The 21,208-nt window shown below is 46.3% G+C and overlaps 1 protein-coding gene across 2 annotated transcripts; it reads right to left on the reverse strand.

Annotated features, from left to right (window-relative positions):
* Positions 1-5,316: 5,316 nt before the first annotated feature.
* On the reverse strand, positions 5,317-20,458 carry LOC149331387 (Golgi-pH regulating cation channel). Of its 2 annotated transcripts, none has more exons than XM_089556510.1 (17): positions 20,248-20,458; positions 19,925-19,988; positions 19,759-19,862; positions 19,556-19,690; positions 19,466-19,481; positions 16,249-16,410; positions 15,137-15,198; positions 14,947-15,067; positions 13,463-13,625; positions 13,299-13,392; positions 10,040-10,226; positions 9,787-9,949; positions 9,212-9,294; positions 8,367-8,431; positions 7,104-7,156; positions 6,299-6,329; positions 5,317-6,171 (listed from the first exon to the last, which is right to left on the reverse strand). In XM_089556510.1, the coding sequence occupies exons 1-17, from the start codon at positions 20,344-20,346 to the stop codon at positions 6,130-6,132; spliced, it is 1,644 nt and encodes a 547-aa protein (XP_089412636.1). In that variant the 5' UTR covers positions 20,347-20,458; the 3' UTR covers positions 5,317-6,129. The 2 variants fall into 2 exon arrangements, with proteins under 2 accessions (XP_089412636.1, XP_089412635.1); XM_089556509.1 differs by having other exon boundaries at positions 19,466-19,484; positions 20,248-20,457.
* Between the last annotated feature and the right edge of the window lie 750 nt (positions 20,459-21,208).

Below are 21,208 nucleotides of genomic sequence, written 5' to 3' on the forward strand. Positions count from 1 at the left end.
CAGAATTCAGCCACTAATCCTTTTTGTCGGACCTCAGCAGTCATAGAGTTTCTTACTATTACCTAGAGGGAAAGCTGGCGGCGCTGCACTTCAGCCACCATGGACACTCAAAGCATCATGGGGCGGTGAGCTACTTGTTGCGAGACAGTCGTAGTTTTTCAGGAACACGGAGTGTCATTACTAAGATGTTTCATTCCGAAAACTCTGTCCGTGTGTGCGCAGACGACTTTCGCGCGAACGCAGTGTGCAAAAGCCATAGTAGTGAAAACGCAACGACACACGACGCCAATAAAAGGTTTTACTCTTCCGAAATGCCATTAAAAAACCTCTTAAAGTATCTAAGCAACAACATTTTTTTTTTAAACATATTTACTTTTAAAAGTGCGCCTGTTAATTATGCAATATTAGTTTTTTTAGTGTTCATCACTTGGCCAATAGGAGAGCGAGCCGTCTCTTATTTTGGGCAAACTTTGCACTTAAATGCTTTTCTGCTCGTTTGTGGCAATCATTAGACAAGATGTTGAATGTTACGACATTCGTTATCTAACAGCTTTATTTTTCTATTATTTTTTGGTCAAAAGTTGCAGTTCCGCCACAAGTAGCTCACCGCCCCATGATGCTTTGAGCGCCCATGGTGGCTGAAGTGGCCTCGAGGGGTCTCCATGCAAACTACCATAGAGGGGTCGCCAGCTTTCCCTCTAGGTAATAGTAAGAAACTCTATGTCAGCAGTGGCCTAGTGGTTCAAGCATCCGTCTCATATGCGGGAGGTGCGGGGTTCGATCCCTAGTGTCGCCAGGTGTCCATCGGTTTCAAATGGCAACAGGTTTTTTTTGTGGCCTGGTGCTCGATTTCTCTGGGGTGGAATGCTTGGAAAATGGGTCTTTGCCACCCCACCTGGGCTAGATGGAAATGGCGTTATATCATGGAGCTCTTTAGCCAAAAATGTCTTTTCGCCATCGTCATTAAGATTCATCATTATCACCTTCTTTATTACTCTATCACACAGTTTACAAACTCTGGCATATAAACTACAGGCAGACTTGCAGTTTGAATCATTTTGTGCCCTTCTTGTAGCAGTGTTTGCTTCAAAAATGTGGCTGATTTGTTTGCTTAATACAGTGAGGACGGACGGGACAGAAGTGCTACCTCGCAGCTGGCTTTCTTATTCGAAGAAATGTCTTGTGTGCATTTTTTGAGCCTTAAAATGAATAAGGCACAAAGAAAAAGGCTACTCATCGCACAGCTGAACCCAAAAAGTCCCAGTGGTTCATGGTTCAAGCGTATGATGAGTAGTGCTTTATTCGTTTGCATGTTCAAAAATGTATTCAAGTTGAGTTTTTTTGAACAATGAAGCCAGTTGCGAGTCTGCTATCGTACTGCGTCTAGTTTTGAACTGGTATCCAACAGCCCAAATCGCAGCCTCTGACTAAATTGACTGTGTGTATGAAAGCATCTCGATATTTATGCTAACAGGAGTGCGGCAGGCAAGACAAAGGTGAAAGGTACACCGTTGCCATTTTATTAGTTTCTCTGCTTTTCTATTCTTGTATGAACATATATGGTTTCGATGAACATACATATCCAAAAAAGGCTAGATCGCTTGGGAATCATAATTCGTCTAGACTACAGCTTAAAGGTCGCCCTGAAACGCCTCCTGGGGCGATTACATACACTCGCTTAATCACTATGTTATGTTGTCACAAACACCTGAGCCAAGTAGTAAAGTTCTATACATCACAGAACCTACAATGGCAACTTTTTGAAATGATTGCTCTCCTCTGTGTTGCGCATCTGCATATGCCAGTTAAAAAGAGGCTGTTGGTTGCCCCAGAGGCATAGATTATTGGCCCAATATTGGAAATGCATTAACAAAAGTCGGTGCTACCAGGAACCAGAGTGAAGCCGTTCATTACCAATATTGGGGCGATTACTAGTGCTGCTTGGTTAGGCTCTTGCAGACCTCGTGCAGCTACCAAGGCTGTGGCCAGTCAGCCACATCCTCCAGTGGGTTGGGAAGCTCTGCCCCTCCAGCAAATCTCTGTGCTCGTTGGCAGCCGGCGGAGGAGCTCCAACCTTTTAGAATGCAAACCGTGACCCTCAGAGGAGAACGAAAGGCACGAAAACGCTTAATTCAAATTTTGACTACAGATAACTTGGCTCCTACGAAACTCTGTAAAAATATTCTTGCTGAAAGATACTTGTGAAGTGGTGTTCTTAGCATTCCAGACATACCGCAGCTTTTTTTGAGCAGAGTTCAGGGCCCCTTTAAATGCACAGTCTTGCTCACTAATGATTCTAGCTTTGGTATGCACAGCACAAGTTACTTCTTGCCCCATGCTATGAGCTACTGGCAGTTGCAGACACCTATACTCATCCTGCGATCAGATTATGTTCTTGTTGTCATCTTAGTTCTTCCTACATCAGCTACTCAGTAGTTTCAGCTTCTGCATGGTGGCCCCATTAAGGCCAAAATTTTTCTTGTTACTATGAAGAAGAGCATGGGCATTGAACTTGTACATTTAGTTGGTGCTTTATTGCGGGTCTCGTGCAGTTTCCATTCATCATGCGATTTCTCAGAATTCCATTATGGGACAGTTTGCTTTTCTCAGTATGTGAAGTAACGGGAGTTGAAAATGATGTGAAAGCTCTGTTTGGCTTTCACAAGTACTTTGGTTTAAGAGAATTTGTAGCCAGAGCCATTTCTTCCATTTGTTGGATTTTCTAAGCATCAACCGCAGGCCATTTCCCATTTCTGGATCTCTCTTTCACCTTGTTCCGTTACATATGGCTTTTCCTCGGAGGCTAAAGTTTCATACGTAAAATTAATTTGCGTAGAATCTTGCCTTCAGCCTGGTAACCATTTTCCGCTTCACTGCACGAGGTCAGTGTGCCTAGTCAAAGAAAGGGACGTACAGTGCTTTATCAAAAAATGCGAGCACTCTGGCCTCCTTCACTTATGGGAGTATCCCGTCATTAGGCAAAACTGCCAAGACAAAGCGAAGGTCGTCTCTCCCTTTTGCCTGGATTTGTTACTTGCCTACAGTAATCCAAGGTCCAAGAAGCAGCACCCACAAAGGTGGGCAACCAAATCTTTTTTCCTGTGGCCATTCGGCGGCTTTGTCATGAGCCTCTTTTCCCACTTTTTTACGAGACGAGCCTTTTAAACAGTCCTGAAAAAGGCATTTTGGTAACACTGATATGACCTCTTTCTGAAGATTTCCACTGGACCGAGTGATACTGTGCAGTGTTCATGAAAGGCACCATTATTGTTGGCTTTGCAGTCTTCAGGCTGAAACATGGCTTGTCCAGGGTACTGCTTCTGAAGCACTGTAATCTAGTGGACAGCTGCCAATTCTCATGCACATCTATTTGTAGAACGCAAACTCGACTGTTCACCACATTACAGCCCTTAGACTTAAAAACATCAGCAACATGGCCAGTTTTTGTGTTGCAGCTATCAACAGCTGTTAGACTGTGCTTTGAATTTGCATTTCCACGATTCAACAGACCGAAGCATACATCCGATGTCCAAGATACATAACTTTGACAGCCAATTGTATGCTCCCTGTGCTAAACTTGGCGAATGACGTTTAGTGCGAAAGGACTAATCCGGAGGTTCAGAACCCAGCAAAATTGTCTCTTCTCGATTGCATGTCCGTGAAGCCCTAGCGCTCTGACCTGCTCATCGTCGCCTTCTATGTGGCTAGAGTCTTGATTTGGACTTGTTGGTTAGAATGCATGATAAAAAGCAGCAGCGCTAATAGACAAGTCCTGTTGTCTTGTGTTCGTCCTCGTCTGTTCGCGCTGCTTCTTTTTATTACGTATTCTATGTGGCACTAATCCGCTGGTTCTGACCCGAGCAAAATCGTCTCTTGCCGACTGCCTGTCCGAGAAGCCCTAGTGCTCCGTTCCGCGGCACTGTCCGCTCATCGTAGTTTTCTGTGTAGCACAAATCTTTCACACTGATTCGATGTAGTAAACATTCTCTGTCATTTTTTCTGTGAAGCTTCAGCCACATCATGGCAAAGGGCACAACGAGTGCTCACAGTATAGTAGGATACACCTTAAAAAAAAACGGCAGTTGTTAACACTGGGCCACGGTCTCCGGAGTCTTGTAGTATTCCGCTAGCCAATCACAACAGTAAATGAAATCTGCTTTTTAATGTTAGACTTTACTAAATGAGCCATTTCTCAAAATTTTAGAGCTTATTTTTTTTTATTGGCTTCTTTAGATGCCAAGAAAAGCTTTAACAACGGACTACTTTTTCTCGTGGAGGAATGCTGTGCGGCGGCTCTAAATGTGGGCAGAGCTTCACTGCAGACTTAAGTTGTATCAGACTATAGCACACAGTGTCATGGTGGCTACTGTATTCCACGGTTTACTACCATGACTACTCGGGTGTGGCAAGTATGTCCGAAAGTACTCACAGCCAGGTCCAGTTGCACAATGGCTTCAAATTGCCATTATTTTGACTACTGTTGTCCGAGGCACCGCTACGAAGCAGCGTGCTGAAGTCAATACTAGAAGAATCCTGGTGGCAGAATTCCGTCGGCATGTTTGCTGCGACATGCATGGCGGTGTAGCAGACGCCGAACATGAAGCGACCGTTTGACCGTTCAGAAAGGTGCAAGTCAGACACTGTTCTGCTGTGTGATCACACACTGTACATGGAACAACAACTTCATGCCAATGTCATCAGAGCTGCCGCGGTGGCTCAGTGGTTTATGGTGCTTGGTTGCCGACTCAAAAGAATCGGGTTTGATCCCGGCCACGGCGGTCACATTTTGATAACAGCAAACTGCTAGAGACCTGTGTACTGTGCGATGTCAGTGCAAATTGAAAAACCCTAGATTGTCGAAATTATCAGGGCCCTCCATTACACCATCCCTCATAGCCAGAGTCGCTTTGGGACATTAAGCCCCCAAAAACCAAACCAATACCACCATGCAGTTATGTTCACCAAGAAGCTTCCTTCAGTGTGAACAATCTACTTAAAATGGCTGTTTCTGAATATGGCAGCTGGGCCCTCTGAAGACCTATTTTGCTTACTGCAAGGCCCATCACGACTGTTAACTCTGAGATAGTAGAATACCAAGTGCGTACCAACAACAGGGAAGGGATTAAGGCCACAACATTTCACATAAAATTCGATTTTTACCCGCTGAAGATTACTGGAGTATGATGAGCGAAATGAGCATGCACATTTCGAGTCACAGTGACATGGCAACTTATTGCTCCAGTGTGAGCAGAAATGAAAATTCTGAATTTTCATGAACAAAAGCAGAGCAAAAGAATTGTGGTTCGAAGGCACTAATTCTTAATAAAGGTAGCTTTGCTAAAGTTTGGTTTTTTTATTACGCACAGGGCAACTGAAAACTGGTCCTAACATTTACACATCTAAAGAAATACAGGTGAACAAACAATAACAAGGCAGTAACTTGCACAGGCAACGAGGCAGCTCCACAATGTATCGTTATGTATACAGGGTGGACATGATCAAACCAGGATAACTAAACGTGTGCGGTTACTTGAAGTTTGCAATTTGTAAATTCCATGCATATTGCCTTATATTTTCAAATGTACCACCGCTTGAATATTACTCACTCCACACATACTGTTCCCAAGAACGAGTAGCGAATGAGAGAAATGGGCTTGTGCACACCAATAAGGATTCCGGGCTTCAAACTGTGGCACCTCCTTGCGGAGACTAGAATATAGTCACCGTTTCTGTGCAGAGCATTACACAAAACGCACTCGATAGCTCTGCCATCCCACGACATTTCACTGGGCACAAGGTATGCCCGTCCTCTTTGGCCAACTCAAAATAAATAGGAAAGTTACTGTGGGCAAATTTTACAGCACATAAGCCGAGTGGTGTGAACGATTGTCTGCTTACAAGGACAGAATGATTCAGAGTAACAAAGGTGCAGTAAACCAAAACAGGACTTGAACCGAAGGTACGGTGTCAGCACTTCTCTAGTCCCACAACCTTGTCTCCCCCGTTGGCACAGACCCAACTGCGCTCGCTTCGGACCGTCAATTGCCGATGCAGGGGGGTTTCCTGTGCTGACCCTGGATTCCAAGCAACACTTTATTCACCTATGTACACAGTCCCTCCTCCACCTGCTCACTCCATCTTGTTCCGTTCAAACCGCACAGTCATAATCTCCTGCAAAAGAAAATAATAACAAAATAAAGAAAAGCAAAAAGAGGGTGTTGGTAGACAACCCTGTCCCCCCCCCCCCCCCCCCCCTTTTTCCCATAGTCCATCAAACCATTGATCCTGATCCACTCACCTCATCTGAATCCAAAAGGCTTGGCAGGGCTCTGTAATAGAAAAGGATTCCACACTTTTCTTAGTGACAGCATGGACTTTTGTTTCTTGGGCAATACGAAGGATGAGAGACGATGACTTAGGCAGGAATGCCAGAACAGATGTCGACTGATAACTGACATTTTCTTGAACACAAAATATACATGTACCTTTGCCAAGCAATAACAAAATAATTAAAAAAATTGACAGGCAATCACACAATGTGATGCAGTGTTTCTGCATCACCAGTATAACTTTAATTTTTGTCTTTATAAATTTGCTTTTAGTATTTGCCTTTTTTTTTATTCGAGGGAAAGAAAGTTATAAGAAGGAGTGTAAACTAGCCTCGCTTAAAAAGTGACAAAAGTTCACGATAAAGCGATTATCATGAGTCCACTTGCGATAGTCGCCTGCAACATCCCATTGCAGGCGCCTGACTGTGTCTTTCTGACTGCGTCGCCCGCAAGAGGCGCTATTGCTGTGCGGATCCTCCTCTCCCTTTCCCTCTTGCACTCCTCCCTCCCTTGCTCCGGCGGCTCCAACATGAGCACTAGTTCCTCTTGCTCCTGCTAGAGGGCGCTATTGCAGCATGCCTTTTCCTCAATTTCTTCCCTCCTTAATGCAGTAAAACTCAAAATAGTAACCATTACTCTTTAACAAGTAAAACCAAAAGAAATTGCAGGAAACATGCTCTGGCCTCGTCCTAAGTTCACTGTAATGGACAGTTGGCTAAGGCACTGGTCCTCACGAGTTTAGCAAGGCTTCTATGGTTATGGTTGGATGCTTACGTTTCACCCAGTGACGAGGGAATGGTTTCCTCAACCCACTTGAGGTCATCCTCCTGCAATGAAAGACAGCGCACCCTTCAGTGAGTCTATCCAGCCTCTTGACAGTGGGTATGGGACACAGCTGCATGGTTTCTGTGCTGCTAAGGATAACCCCCAACCAGCACGCTGCTAATGGACACCTAGCTGTCTCTGGATGAACGGACCCAAGCGCGTTCAATGTGTGGGTTGCATGCAAGCCCTCTGAAGACTGCCCTATCGCTGTCCCTCATTTCCTTTAGACGGGCATCTATCCAGGACATGGGTGAAGCTATTCGAAGGTCATCTACAGCTAATGAGCAGTGGATGCTTGGGGCAACGTTCATAAGCTTTTCAGACTGCCACTGGTAAAAAGCAGTCACTGCAAAAGCTTGGTAATTTGCCAGACCACATCCTTTAACTCTTGCAGCTCACCCTAAAACAGACTACTTGGTGGCCACATTAACAGTGCACCCTTAATTTGAGAAATAAAAAAAACCAACAACCTTTCCTTGTTTTGTGCAAGGTATAGACTGGAAGAAGTCAACACCGTACACTTGTGATTGGTATAAAGCACAGAAATGCATTTCCACATTTTCATGCAAACATTTTTTCAGAATGTATCCAGAAATGAGCACCCACTGCTATGCCTACAACTCGCTGCTCTCAACGAACTGTCATGTGCAAGCCACGTGAAAGATGGTCAGTTTTTACAGGCACCTTGATGCGGCTGATCAATTACACGCTAAGTCAAGTCATTTTATCTGAATATTCTGGACTTTGCTTAGCCGAACACATCTCGAGATACTACAGACGGATACAACTCAAGAACAAAGCGGCTTTTCGCCGTCACAGGACCCCCCCTCCAGCCAATGGCGTCGGCCAATTCTCATGGCCCTGCTAGAGTGACAATATGAGAATGGCAAATAAAAGGGTATGATGGTCCCCTCTGCATTGTTACACCATTCCCTGCATTGTGATGCTAGCAGGTTCTTGAAAATCAGCTGCCACCATTGGCTGGACGGGGGTCATTTGACGGGGTAAAGCCGCTTTGTTCTTGAGTTGTATCGACTACAGAAGCATAGTCCTTATACAAACACCACATATGCTGCTACTTGCTTCTAAGCACTGATGTTCTGAATGCTGGCCTCTGTGAGGCAATAGGCGCTCACTGCTGAACTGCACTTTCTTGCCAGACCCGTAACATTTAACGACTTCTGCCCCAAAAGATAGGCATGGAGTACACACCGGATCCTCCTTGCTGGCTGCTGGCTGGCCACTTGCCGGCTTAGTGGTTCGCATCTTCATGCCCTCTGGGGGGAAGAGAACAAGAGAAAGGAACTTCATGGCACAAGAAAGGACCAACATATTTAAAAAAAAAAGGTATAGAAGAGTAGCATCTGCATTCTGATTCAACCCCTGCAAGGCTTGATCCTTATTAGCACGCACTGACTGGCTAAAATACCAGAAACGATGGTGGCTTGCTCATTTGGATGCATCATAGCAGTGGTTAAATGTACAGTAATGAGGGCACTAACTGTGGCCAGTAAATTACCTTCTCACCTGAGCATGGCATTCTATAATGTGTCTGACTATGATATGTGATCCAATTTTAGAATATTTTTGCATTCGTTCAAAAGAAGTGGCTCATGAAGCATACTAAGTTGAACTGAACTCTGGCATTTGCTATCCCCAAGTGGCGCACAGGCTATAGAGGTGCAGTAGTAGAGGGCTCTTGATCAATTTACACCACCTGGGGTTAATGCACGCTGCCATCGCACAGCACATGGGCGCCCTTTGCGTTCTGCCTCCACCAAAATGTGGCTGCCACAGCCGGGATTGAACCCGAGCCCTCCAACCACTGAGCCAATGTGGCGAGTTTGAAATGTGCTCCACGTTTTGTATTGAGAAGGGCGATGCGCAGATGGTGAGAAAGTTTGTTGTCAATAAATCAATACAACCACTTCAGCTGCTCAAGTCAGCCAGAGCTCATGGCTGGGGATCAACCATCATGGGAATCGGGGTAAAGATATAAGGTGTGGGACAGAGTATGGACAGAATTACAAGCAAGAGTATCTCGGCAGTGCACTAACCGAACGCGTCGTGTGGCTGCTGCTGAAGCTCCTCTTCGTCTAGCTCATCATCTGCAGCATCCAGCAACGGCGTGAAGGCATACCTGCAAGGACAACGTACCATACTGTACAAAATTCAAAAGCCAACAGCCCACTGTCACCGCTAACTACAGCCACAAGGAAGAAGATGCAAGCTTGAAATATCGGAGCAAATACAGGATATGGAACTAGAGGTTGAATGCATGCCCTGAATGTTGCCCTGGATGGCAACAAGAAAGGCTAGGCAATTGCCTGGTGAGCCTGCTCAAGCTTAAGTACAAAAACGAAGAGATGGTGTGGGATATACAGTATATATGCTTGCACTACCACCCACATTTTGCCCTTCTTATGCCTGCTAACACTCGCTAAAACCCTAGGCAGTTCACCCAGATTAGACACGGGCTTGAGTGAGGTGACCGAGAGGTGTAACACCACGGTCTGGGTGGGTGGTTTCACCAGTCTCGTGTCAAGAACATGCTCATGGATGTTTTCCGACACCAACGCGAAATGGACAGATGAGGAAGGGCTCCTCAGGGAGGCAGTGTGCGCACACATACCGCTTGTTGTTGTTTGTGGGCCGCCACAGGAACATGATGACCAACAGGACAAGCGAGAAGAGCAGGTGCCAGTAACCCTCGTCAAACCACAGCTCCTTCCAGTCAGTCAGGCACTCGACTGTGCGGTGATCGAAGGTCACCCACACCATGAACACCACAGACGCTGCGCCACAAGAAGAGGGAAGGGGAACCCGGTTGAGCGACAAAATGGGGAGGAAAAGAAGGGGTACTGACGCCAAGTCGGGCCACTCACCCAGCACGGCAAACACCAGCGTGTTGGTGAAGTGGCGGTACAGGGAGAGCTTGATGACATTGCGGCGTAACCGCAGCGTGCGCGTTGTCTGACTCAGGCTACTGAAGATCCACCAGCAGATGGCGCTGTCCAGCAGGGCCAGCCCAATGCCCAGCACCGTCAGCAGCCGGTCGGGGGTGTTCTTGGGCTGCGGCCACACAGAGGAGGGGCGGCTATACGGGTAGACTCAAACACTTCTCTCTAGTACAGTCACGACCAACACGAAGGTGATCGGTCTTGCGTCAGCCAACCCAAACGAATCATTTGGGCTCCTGGCCACCAGGGCTTACGAGGTAATGAGGCCGCTGACGCGGCTGCCCGAGCGCTTACTCACCGGGCTCCTCATCCCAGCTCTTCTGGCTCGGAGACTAACCAGCCGCTGCTGCGATTCAGGGAAATATTAACACATTATAGCGACAACCACCGCCTTTTCCCGGCCCCTGCAAAAGGGCTGAGTAAGACGGAGGAGCGAACTTTAAGGCGCCTGCAGACAGGTACTCTACTCTGTCCTGCAATAATAAAACATTACGATCCTAACACGGATGGGCGATGCCCACACTGTGGGGAGACCTGTGATATCTTCCACATGGTGTGGGCATGTACTCAAAATCCCCACCTCCCCCCTTCCCCTACCCCTTCCAGAGAGGCATGGGAGACTGCCCTCCTCAACTGCTCCTCGCTTGAGTCCCAAAGGGCTCTGGTGAAACGGGCGAGAGACGGGGCCTCGTCGTGCGGTGTCCCGGACTAGGGACGCCGACCATGTAGCGGGGCCACTCTGTGGCTCACAAACTCTTTTTCCCAAAATAAAAGTTTTCACCACCACCACCAACCAAAACCAGTAAACTTCTCCTGGTGTGACAGTCACTCAATCCCGTTTTAAATGTGACGGTGCACAATAGGGAAACCACAGCGCAATCTATGCACGTTTTTTGTTCAGCCTTCTTGCCGAATAAACCTTGTTAGAGCGCATTATTCCAGGTAGGTTAAGCCTAAGCGACTACCTTCATACTGAATTTCTGACGGTATGCACTGGAATAACTCGGTAGCTGAGCACGACATTTTAGGTTTGGTTCCCAGCTACAACAGCCACCCACAGGTGGTGACGACATAACCGACCATCCACCTGCTGAAAAGCGTTCTTCACAAGAACAATGAGAACAGCTGAACAGAGAGTGAACAACAGCATGACTGAGAGAAAATCATCATCAGGCATTGAGTGCTATCTGAATTGTCCTAACAGCTATGAACCAAGTTGTGTATTTGTGAAACCTTTACGCATATTTCCATGTGCCTTCACCCAAGAGCAGAAATGTGGGTACCTTGTTCACCAGATGGCAAGGTCTTTTCTTTTTTTTGCGATATGTTAGTTCACTGCCAGAACAATCTCGACTTGCTTTCTCTGCTAGCACACCATGAATAAAAATCAGCTGCCATAAATCCATGACTCAAGGCTGGTTCACATGCAAGCAATTGAGCGGCGCATCGCAACAGAAATTTCCAACTTGTTGGAACCTCTCCACTCACCGAAGTTATGGCTCAAAACAGGTTTTTCTGCTGCGGCAGCAGGATTCGCTAACATTTTCGCTTGCAGTGAAACAGGCTTCAGCCTGATACAATATGCCGTTCACAAGCTAAATTAGTGATTTGGTCTAGGGGGTGAATCTGCATTTAAACTTGTCACCTTTTTAACCACCATATAAACATGGTATGACAACACACTCAAAGCAAACACTGCTTGTATGTGGAGACGCCAGTGACGCTGGATCCTCAGCAGAATGGGAACTTTAATGCTATCGCGTTATGATCACAACTAAATTCAGATGAAATCACATAGCAAACGTTTGCAGCAAACTCTCATTACTTGAAGTCGTAAACAGAGATAAACGTTTCACGATTGCATTGCTAACACGACTGCAGTAGCAGCCGCCACCACCTCTGCCGTGGCTTGCCCAATGCGATCACACGCAGTGTAGGGAGAGTAGGGGAGGCAGGAGTTGGAAGGAAATGTTTCTTCCCACTAGTCACCCCTCTCCTATTGTCCTCAGCCACCGTTTTCCTAGGAAACGGACTCCTGTCCTTGCCCTGCCCTGCTGGCACTCTCAACTGTCCTGGTTCCTGCTGTGCATCTCTGTTGTTGGCGCTGGAATCGCGCGAGCAAACAAGCAGTGGCGATGGGTGTTGCACTGCTTGTTGTCCTGTGCCTTCTTTGCTACCTCCTGGTGCTTTGCACCACTTCTGAATGTAAGCTGTTCCACTTGTTGCGGTGCTACAAAAGCGGAAGGTGCGGACACTGCTGCGTTTGCTACGGAGAGGTGCCGATTCCGCTGAAGCACAGCGCTGTGTCAACTGCGTTCGCTCGATGTGGTTTGTGTGTTGTCGTCATGAAACCTTCGCATTGTATGACCAAATTTCAAGGCACTCCACACTAGCTAACAGACAGCTGGTGTAGTGAGTTCGTTACATCATGGTCAAATATACACACACATACACATGCTTCAATGGGGGCGACATTGCGAATTTGAGGAACTTCGTAATACTGAAGAATTCGCTACTTGAAGGTTCATTACACATGGGTTTAACTGTATAGACCTTTCCATTGTGTACACGCAGATGTTCAAAACACCTGCTCCTTGAACCACTGCGAACAAGTGCAGAAAAATCGTGCTACTACACAAGTGCACCAGGGACAGAATACTGAGGAACATGACGAGACACAGCGAGCACTTTATCATCATCAGCATCATCATCAGCCTGACTACGCCCACTGCAGGGCAAAGGCCTCTTCTATGTCTCTCCAATTAACCCTGTCCTTTGCCAGTTGCGGCCACCGTATCCCCGCAAACTTCTTCATTTCATCCGCCCACCTAACTTTCTGCCGTCCCCTGCTATGTTTGCCTTCTCTTGGAATCCCCTCCGTTACCCTTAAGGACCAGCGGTTATCTTGCCTTTGCATTACATGCCCTGCCCAAGCCTATTTCTTCCTCTTGATTTCGACTAGGATGTCATTAACCTGCATTTGTTCCCTCACCCACTTTGCCCTCTTCCTGTCCCTTAACGTTACACCTGACATTTTTCTTTCCACAGCTCGCTGCGCTGTCCTTAACTTAAGCTGAACCCTTTTTGTAAGCACTTTATGGAAAGGTCTACATGTCAGCAGCATACCCTGGGGCTTGAAATCGGCGCACCCCCGGCCATGAATTGAGACATGGGCCGTGCTTACCTTCAGCGTACGCAGGCATCCTTCCAGGGAGGCCATGACAAAGTAGGCTCCGCCAAGTCCCAGTACCCGATGCAGCATGGGTCCCAGCCGGGGCCTGCACATTAACCGTAGCTCGTCAGTCATAAGGGATTCGGGAATGAAGGAGGGAGGGGTGCAACACCCACTTGACAATGCCGAAGCCCAGGCTGACCACCACCACGAGCAACCGGGCCAGGGACCGCTTGAGGCACGACAGCACCTCCGCAAACAGCACGGCCCCCTGCACCGAGCGGCCGGTGGCATTGATGGACTGGTACTCGGCATAGAAGACCGCCTTCTCCAGCATGCCTGCACCAGTCGGAGTGAGCATAGGGTGAGTCTCATTTGACAACAGAAGCCAGTGGCAGGAATGCCCAAAAGCATTCTGAACCAGGCTTTGTAGCGGGCAAAAATTCAGTTTGGAGCACAGCTTCCTTGTGTTTTGTAGCAGGAGCCCGATACTGTGAAATAAGGTAAAAGTGCATGCATACAGGTCGTTTCAGCTCACTGGTGCCAATGTTCAAAAAAACACGTTGGATGCATGAAGACCTGAATAGTGCAGGGCTGTAGGCAGTTGTGATGACCAGGCCTGCATTTTTTAATGTGCCTTTTACCAATTACCTAAGATAACCAAGCTACCTTTTGTGATATTAAAGGACTGTAGGCAGCTAAATTTTTTGTTGCGTGTTTTCTTCTTTTTAATCATCCGCAAGACATTACTCTACATGGATCACCATGTGGTATTCGCCTATGACCGCTAAATAATTTATAATAGCATTTCCTCTCGCACCTGTTTCGGATTCAATTTCAACAGTCGAGCGATGGCTGTGATGTCAAAGTTGTGTTTAGGTGACGCGAAGCATGAGAAAAACTGCGATATAATCGCTGATTGTTCACTCATGTTCCGGCTCTTGGGCCAGGCTGACTTTAGCGTTGTAGCGAATTAAAACAACGCGCAGGCTGGCGTGCTTGCGTAGCAGGGAGAGCAAAATATGCGAGTAAAAGTTCTTTTTTTTTTTTTATCAATCCGCGTGATATATTAGGGGTGCACAAATTAATTACGCGAGTAAATACGGTATTTGTAGCAGCATGTAGCAGGTTGAACACAATGGTGCTGGTTGGCGAAATTGGCACGGTAACCCCACCACTGCAGAAACTGCCACTTTATTCTACCTTTCAAGTTGGTGCACCAAACCAGCCCCCTCCACCAATGCAGTGTGTGGTGCTGCCTGTCAAACACTTCCAACAGCCCTTCTGACCGCTGATGGGAACGACAATGCAGGAGACTGTGGTGGAGTTAGATCCCAGTGCAACAGAAGGCCACATGAGTGCCATTCACATTACTGTGCATGTATAAAAAGCACGGGAACCATGACAGCTACCCACACTGCTTGCACCTGCTTGTTAATCGACAAGCATCCAACGAATGTTACATTTACGTACGCTCCGGACGTAGACAATCACGTATGCAAAGAAGAACCGAGCTCGTTTGTCCATGGCAGGGAGCTCTACTTATGCAAGAGAATCACATGACATACTGGACAGACAAGGACGAATACAGACAAGCCAATCCACAAAGGCGAACTGAAACTGAATCCAGACAATCAAAGGGACAGACAGCGCTGCTCACCAAGAAAGATGACGCCGCCAATCCAGAACTGGATACGCAGCAGGTCTCGCCACTGCAGCGCTGACACGGCCAGCCACACCACCGCATACACCACGTAAACGCCGCACATCACCCCGTAGAACTGCGCACACATAGTATCCACCACAGCTGTAAGTGGCACCACTGCACCAATGCTGACGGTTTAACTTACAGGCAGGAAGGGCCAGTCAACCGCAGACAGGTAGCCATGGCTGCCTCGCAAAGCCACGTCCACTGCAAGGGCAGAATGCGTTACAGTGCTTGCTTGTTGCTTACCAACACTGGCTCTGTACTTACTCGAAAAAAAGAACTTTTAACAGTCAGCCTTTCTTTTAAGCATACCTACCCACCTAAGCATACCTACTCACGCATTGAGACCACCTACCTACGTCTACAGTGACTCCAACATTGACAAATAAATCACAGCGATTAAATACCAATCATCACTGCAACCTTAATGACTTCACCAACACTAAAGCGTTATCCATAAATGCTCACTGACAAGTTGTTACCCAACAGGAGCCTTGTGAACTAATGTGGAAACGCTTGCCCTGTCGCAAACATAAGAATGCAGATCTACCCAAATCTGTAATTGAAACAAGATATGAAACTACTTGATATGAAACTGTAATAAGTCAGCATCTGGCTCAATACCAAATTGAAAAATCAGACACACTCCTTAAGGAAACATCGCAAGTCTGTAAACATATGTGACTGCCTGTTTAAGAATGAGTTGGCAATTTTAACCTGGTGAAAGGTCGGCTGCGTAAGTATACAAACTGCTGATCTGTATAACATAATGAAATGAGTACGTTCTAAAAATGCGATGTGACAGACAACATAATACATGCGTAATAGGAAGTTCTGCAACCAAGCAACAAATTCTCCTGCAAATCTTTCAGCAGCCGGTAAGCGCCTAGTGGAACACCCATTTCATGTTCGAGGCATAGCAGAACATGCTGCAACACAGAGACTTGAAATAAACGTCCTGGTGTGAAGGACCATGCCTTTATGAAAGCAGGCTCCTGTCAGACTCTAATGGCAGGTTCTACTGCTTGCTTCTGTCCCACTTCTCCATCTGAACCTTCCACACTATGGTAGCATCGCATAGCCAAAACACACACCTCTAGTTCCTGGGCAACACCACTCCACGCCACAGAGAGCTTGTAATAAAGCCGCAGCTTGCGCGCCAACCCTTCAGAAAAACTCTGTTCCCGGGTAAAATACAGCACCAGCAAACTACATTCAGACCGCATGGTTCACAATTTCAGAGTGCCTACCCACCCTGGACGGAGAAGTTGGCGTAGCCCTTGGAGCGCACGTGTAGCAGAAGCATGTAGATGCCATCGTCGTTCACAGTGGCGAGGGCCGCATGAGGTGCCACTGTTGTAAGTGGTAGCTCTGTTGTTTCAGCCGGCAGCTTCTTTGTTGCATTGGCACCTGGAACTGTTTTCAGGCAAGACCACAGTGAATTCACTTCTAAGGACAGCCCTGCCAGCTCTCAGAAGGAGATGACAGGGATACGGCTCAAAAGCTAGTGCCTGATGAAAAAGTAAATAGGCGTTCCCTGAAACTGACGCACAGAACTGACCCCTGGTGTCCTTTCACGAAAGCCTAATGAGAATCAGGTGTACAGCTCAGTATTTTAGGCCAGATTTTTGTAAGCCTGTCTTTTTTACGCAAGTGTCCCCACATCACTGGGTCACTTAATGGGAATCACGCGCACAGTCCAGTTTTTACCAGATTTTTGCGAGCCCGTCTTCGCTACATAAGTGTCCCCACATCACTCTATCACTTGGTGAGAATCAGGCGCAAAATCCAGTTCTTTTCACCTGGTTTTTGCAAGCTCATTTTTTCCTTGCAAGCATCCCCACATCAATGCATCACATCAATGCATCAATGCATTTTTATTTAGAGATACTGTCAATCCACTGGGGATTTTAACAGGAAGGGCGCTGGAACAAGGCACATCAAAGTAAAAACTACAACAACGTCATGAATAATGGACACAAAGAGTGAACAAGAAGAAGGATTGAAGGACAATATAAACGAGTGTCGCACTTAATTAAGGTTCAATACATAAAAGTCACGGGAACAGCAATAGGATCGTCGGATTGTACAGTTAGTTCAAGACAAGATAACATAATCAATACATGGGATATATATGACATTAGAAACGAACAAGCACTGGTAAGAAAAATAGCAAGGCAAAAAAGGAAGTTTTCAACAAAGGTTCAGAATTCAAGTGTGTTTACGAGTGAAGATAATTTTCTACTGACTGAGTGAAGATATCTAGTGATGTGCTGCGGGTAATAGAGTGGTCAAGGGTGTTCCATTCTCTTATTGTAAGTGGAAAAAAGGAGTATTTCAGGCAGTCAGTACGAAATGTGTGCTCTTTTAATGTTTCTGAATGTCTGTGACGTGTAGGTCTTGTCTCTGGGGCCATAAGGTACCTAGTTTTATCAAGGTTAAGCTGGTTATGGAGTAACTGGTAAAGTATTTTTAGTAGTGCAAGTTTAGCTCTATTTTCCAGAGTGAGAATGCCGGCTGTCTTGAGTAGTTCGGTGGGTGAGTCAGTAGGCCTGTATTTATTAAACATAAATCTTACTGCCTTTCTTTGGATTGCTTCTAATTTTCCTATGAGATATTTAGTATGCGGAAACCATGCAACGTTCGCATATTCGAGTACCGATCGTACGAAAGCGTTGTATGCAATTAGTTTTGTTGGAGGAGGAGCTTGTTGAAGATGCCTTTTGAGGAACAGGAGTCTTTTAACGGCGGCTGATGTGACATAGGTGATATGTGAATCCCATCTGAGATCATGGGATATTATTATACCGAGGTATTTATAGCTGTTAACTCGAGTGAGGGGGGCATTGTTGACAACGTAAGTGTAGGACGACGGATGTTTTTTTCTGGTTATTGTGAGGAGAGCGGACTTATTAATGTTAAGGGCCATCTGCCAGTCTTTACACCACCTAGATACGGCTTCTGCAGCGAGGTTTAGGGCCATGTGGTCATCTGGTGTGTTAATTTCGCGGTAAATTATACAGTCATCAGCAAAGAGTTTAATATTAACATTGACATATGAGGGCAGATCGTTGATAAAGATTAAGAATAAAACTGGAGCTAAGACGCAACCCTGAGGTACTCCTGATGTTACACGTTCTAATGAGGAAGGCTGGTGGTTAATCACAACGTATTGGGAGTGACCAGAGAGGTAGTCCCCAATCCAGTTAACAATGGGGCTGTTACCAAGTGTGCATTCCAATTTTTTGATTAACTCAGCTATCAGGACTACACTTGACAGATCTGCTCGTGCTCACATAAGAGCACCTGCATGGCAGTGACCTGTGCTAAAATTGTGCCTGATGCAAAAAGCAACAAAATGTGAGCATTTTGACAAAAGTTCTTTTCTTTCTAGAAAGGGATGCAGTAGAGTCATGCAGTGCTACGTAACTAGAAAAAAAGAACAAAATGGTATTTGACTGTAAAGACCCAGCCAGCCGCTAAGAGTCGTAAACGACATATATTGCATTGAATGCAAGCACTTATTGTCTAATCATAACAGTTCATGACAGCAGCACAACCTCCCAATCCAAATTCAGCAAATGGAAAGCCATCAAGGCACTGACAAATGGGCACCTATGGAAGCATGGAACAGATACACCAGGCACACTCTCATTAATAGAATTCCACTGTCTAAGGTGATAAGGTGATGTAATTCAGTGGGCATTTGCATGATCCATCAATTTTCTTGCATCTAGTTATTATACTTTGCTTGTTAAATATATCCATTGTTCTGCTACACTTGGTAGACGTAGTAAGCACTAAACTGTCCAGAGCTTGCTTTCAGGATAAACCCATGAAACTACAATTCAAATAAGAGTTTAGCTGCACACTTGTGGCAAATGCTATCGTACATACCAGAACTTAATTGCATTGAAAATGACAAAGCCCAGTATTTTTGTACTGGTTTCAATCAGTTGGTTAGTCCATAATGACCTCGACAAGGAGTACACAGCGCTTCTACATGGTGATAGATTGGTGGGAGTGCATCGCAAATTCAAACACCAAGAACTAGTGCCACGACCAAGGCGGCACTAGAACACACATGGTGCAAGGTTACTACAAACAAGACACAGAGCAGCATAGATTCTAAAGATAGATGTTCTGTGAAAGCATACTATCTGTATCTAAACAGTACTTTACTTTGCTCTGCGCACAGTATTTGGGCGAGTATCTAGTTTACTTAGGTGACTTTTGGTAGTCGTTAACTGGAGTTTACTGAGTTGGCGCATTGGAGTTGGCGCACAGGAGTTGGCGCACTGGAGTTGGCGCACTGGAGTTGGCGCACTGAAGTTGGCGCACTGAAGTTGGCGCACTGAAGCCGCCTTGATGCGAAGCCTGCTAACGCAGCACGAAATACGAACTATGCTGTTGAGAAAAACAAGGCGATCAACACTACAAAGCCGCGAAGAAGTACTGCACAGCGACTCACCCTTGGACGCCGCGGTCTTCTGAAAGAGAGCAGAAGGGCCAGGAGTTAGGGGGCTCGTCCGACCAGGTGGTCGAAAACGGACGGGCTCACCAGTGTGGGACGATGCAGAACACCCAGGTCGATAAGGTGGAGGCACTGATGGGTCTCCTCGGCGCTCTGGCTGTACAATTGAGCCGTCTCGAAGAGCTTGGCCCCCATATCCAGCCCCCCGAGCTGCTCCTGCGACTGCGATGGCCGGGGGTCAGAGAACCGATCGGATCGGTACACCGATTACCCGGTAACCATTTACGCACCAGGAGATCGACGTCGAGGAACTCCTGGAAGCAAGGGCTACGGTAGAGCTTCCAGCCGACCAGCAGCGTCACCGCCTCACCCGGTCTGCTCGGCTCGCAGGATACTGCACAGCGGGGAGCAGTTTTAATGGTTTCGCCACGAAGCGCTCACAACGGACGTGCTTACTTGTCACGGACGCCGTAGATCCGCTGTAGAGGCTCTTCTGAACCGCCATTTCATGGACTGACACCTGCGACCAGCAAACGGTAGGACGAGTTCGCCGTCAACAAGTGCTTACCACGCATTTCGAATGGATTCCGCACAACGCATTCACTACCGCAGCGGCAGCGCATTTTTTTTTTTTTTTTAGCTACGATCCGCATACACGAAAAAAAGCGTAAACATCTCAACGAGAAGCACGCAACACTTCCACGCGGCGCTCGATCGGTGAAGGAGAGTCGCCGATTCGAACACCCAAAACTAGTGACAGGCAGCGACAGGACACGCACATTATCAGCTTTGAAGGTCCACTTCCCCTGGTCTGGGAAACAGTTCGAGGGAACACACACTAATAAAAGGCCGAGGTACAATCTGAAGTCAATATACATCTTCTCCGAACTTTCGAAATGTTACGTTTTACACAGTTCCATGGGTGGTCACCTATCCGGACACAACATGACACACACACACACGACACGCACATCAACGCAGAGCATCAGCTATCAGTACGAAACTTCCCAAGCCCTGTTAAAAAAAAAACATCGACTCAATTTTATTAACTTGAAAATAGCGGTGTAATCTGTCAATACGTACAAAAATTGTTTTTAACTTAGTTACATTACGAATGAACGTTTATTTATGTCTGACAAGTTGCTTTCCGCCCATAGGGGATGCGTATGTTGTAATTTTGGACGCATGTTTTCTTTTCTGTAATGATGCGAGAGACACTACATGCATGGATTACCGTGTGGTATTCGCCTGCAATCGCTAAATAATTTATAATTGAATTTTTTGTCATGTCGTTTCGGTTTCGTTTCAACAATCAAACGATGATTGTGACGTCAAAGAGAGGTTATAGGTCACATGAGACATAGAAAACTGCGATATAATCGCTGCTTCATCCTTTTTATTCACTATCCAGTGCTGAGAAAGACAGTGCTTTCTCAAATAGCTATATGCCAATTACTTTGCAGCTTTTGTTTTTTTTTACGTCTCAAGTGACCTATAACTTTTCTGACGTCACAGTTATCATTTCTCTATGCATCGTTTGGCTGTTAAAACCATAGAGTTTCTTACTATATGATTAAAACCGAAACTGAAAGAGCACAATTGGTCGGAGGAAAATACCACGTGTGCTAAAGCACTTCCACTGAGGAAAAGCAAGAGCTTTCTTCCTCCATGACGTTTAACTAAACAAGTCATGATTCATGCATGATTCAAACAAGTTATCAAATAGAGCATTAAAGTTCT

This window comes from Amblyomma mixtum, chromosome 8 (assembly GCF_055824585.1).
Source record: "Amblyomma mixtum isolate Tamu chromosome 8, ASM5582458v1, whole genome shotgun sequence".
NCBI classification, from domain to species: Eukaryota; Metazoa; Arthropoda; class Arachnida; order Ixodida; family Ixodidae; genus Amblyomma; species Amblyomma mixtum.

Excerpts from the sequence above, each read along its gene's own strand:
- LOC149331387 (XM_089556509.1), bottom strand. The coding sequence starts at position 20,346 with ATGTATATTGACTTCAGATTGTACCTCGGCCTTTTATTAGTGTGTGTT. Across the intron at positions 19,691-19,758 it reads TCCTCGACGTCGATCTCCTG|TCGCAGGAGCAGCTCGGGGG; the intron begins GTGCGTAAATGG and ends CGGCCATCGCAG. Across the intron at positions 9,295-9,786 it reads CCCACAAACAACAACAAGCG|GTATGCCTTCACGCCGTTGC; the intron begins GTATGTGTGCGC and ends TTGTCCTTGCAG.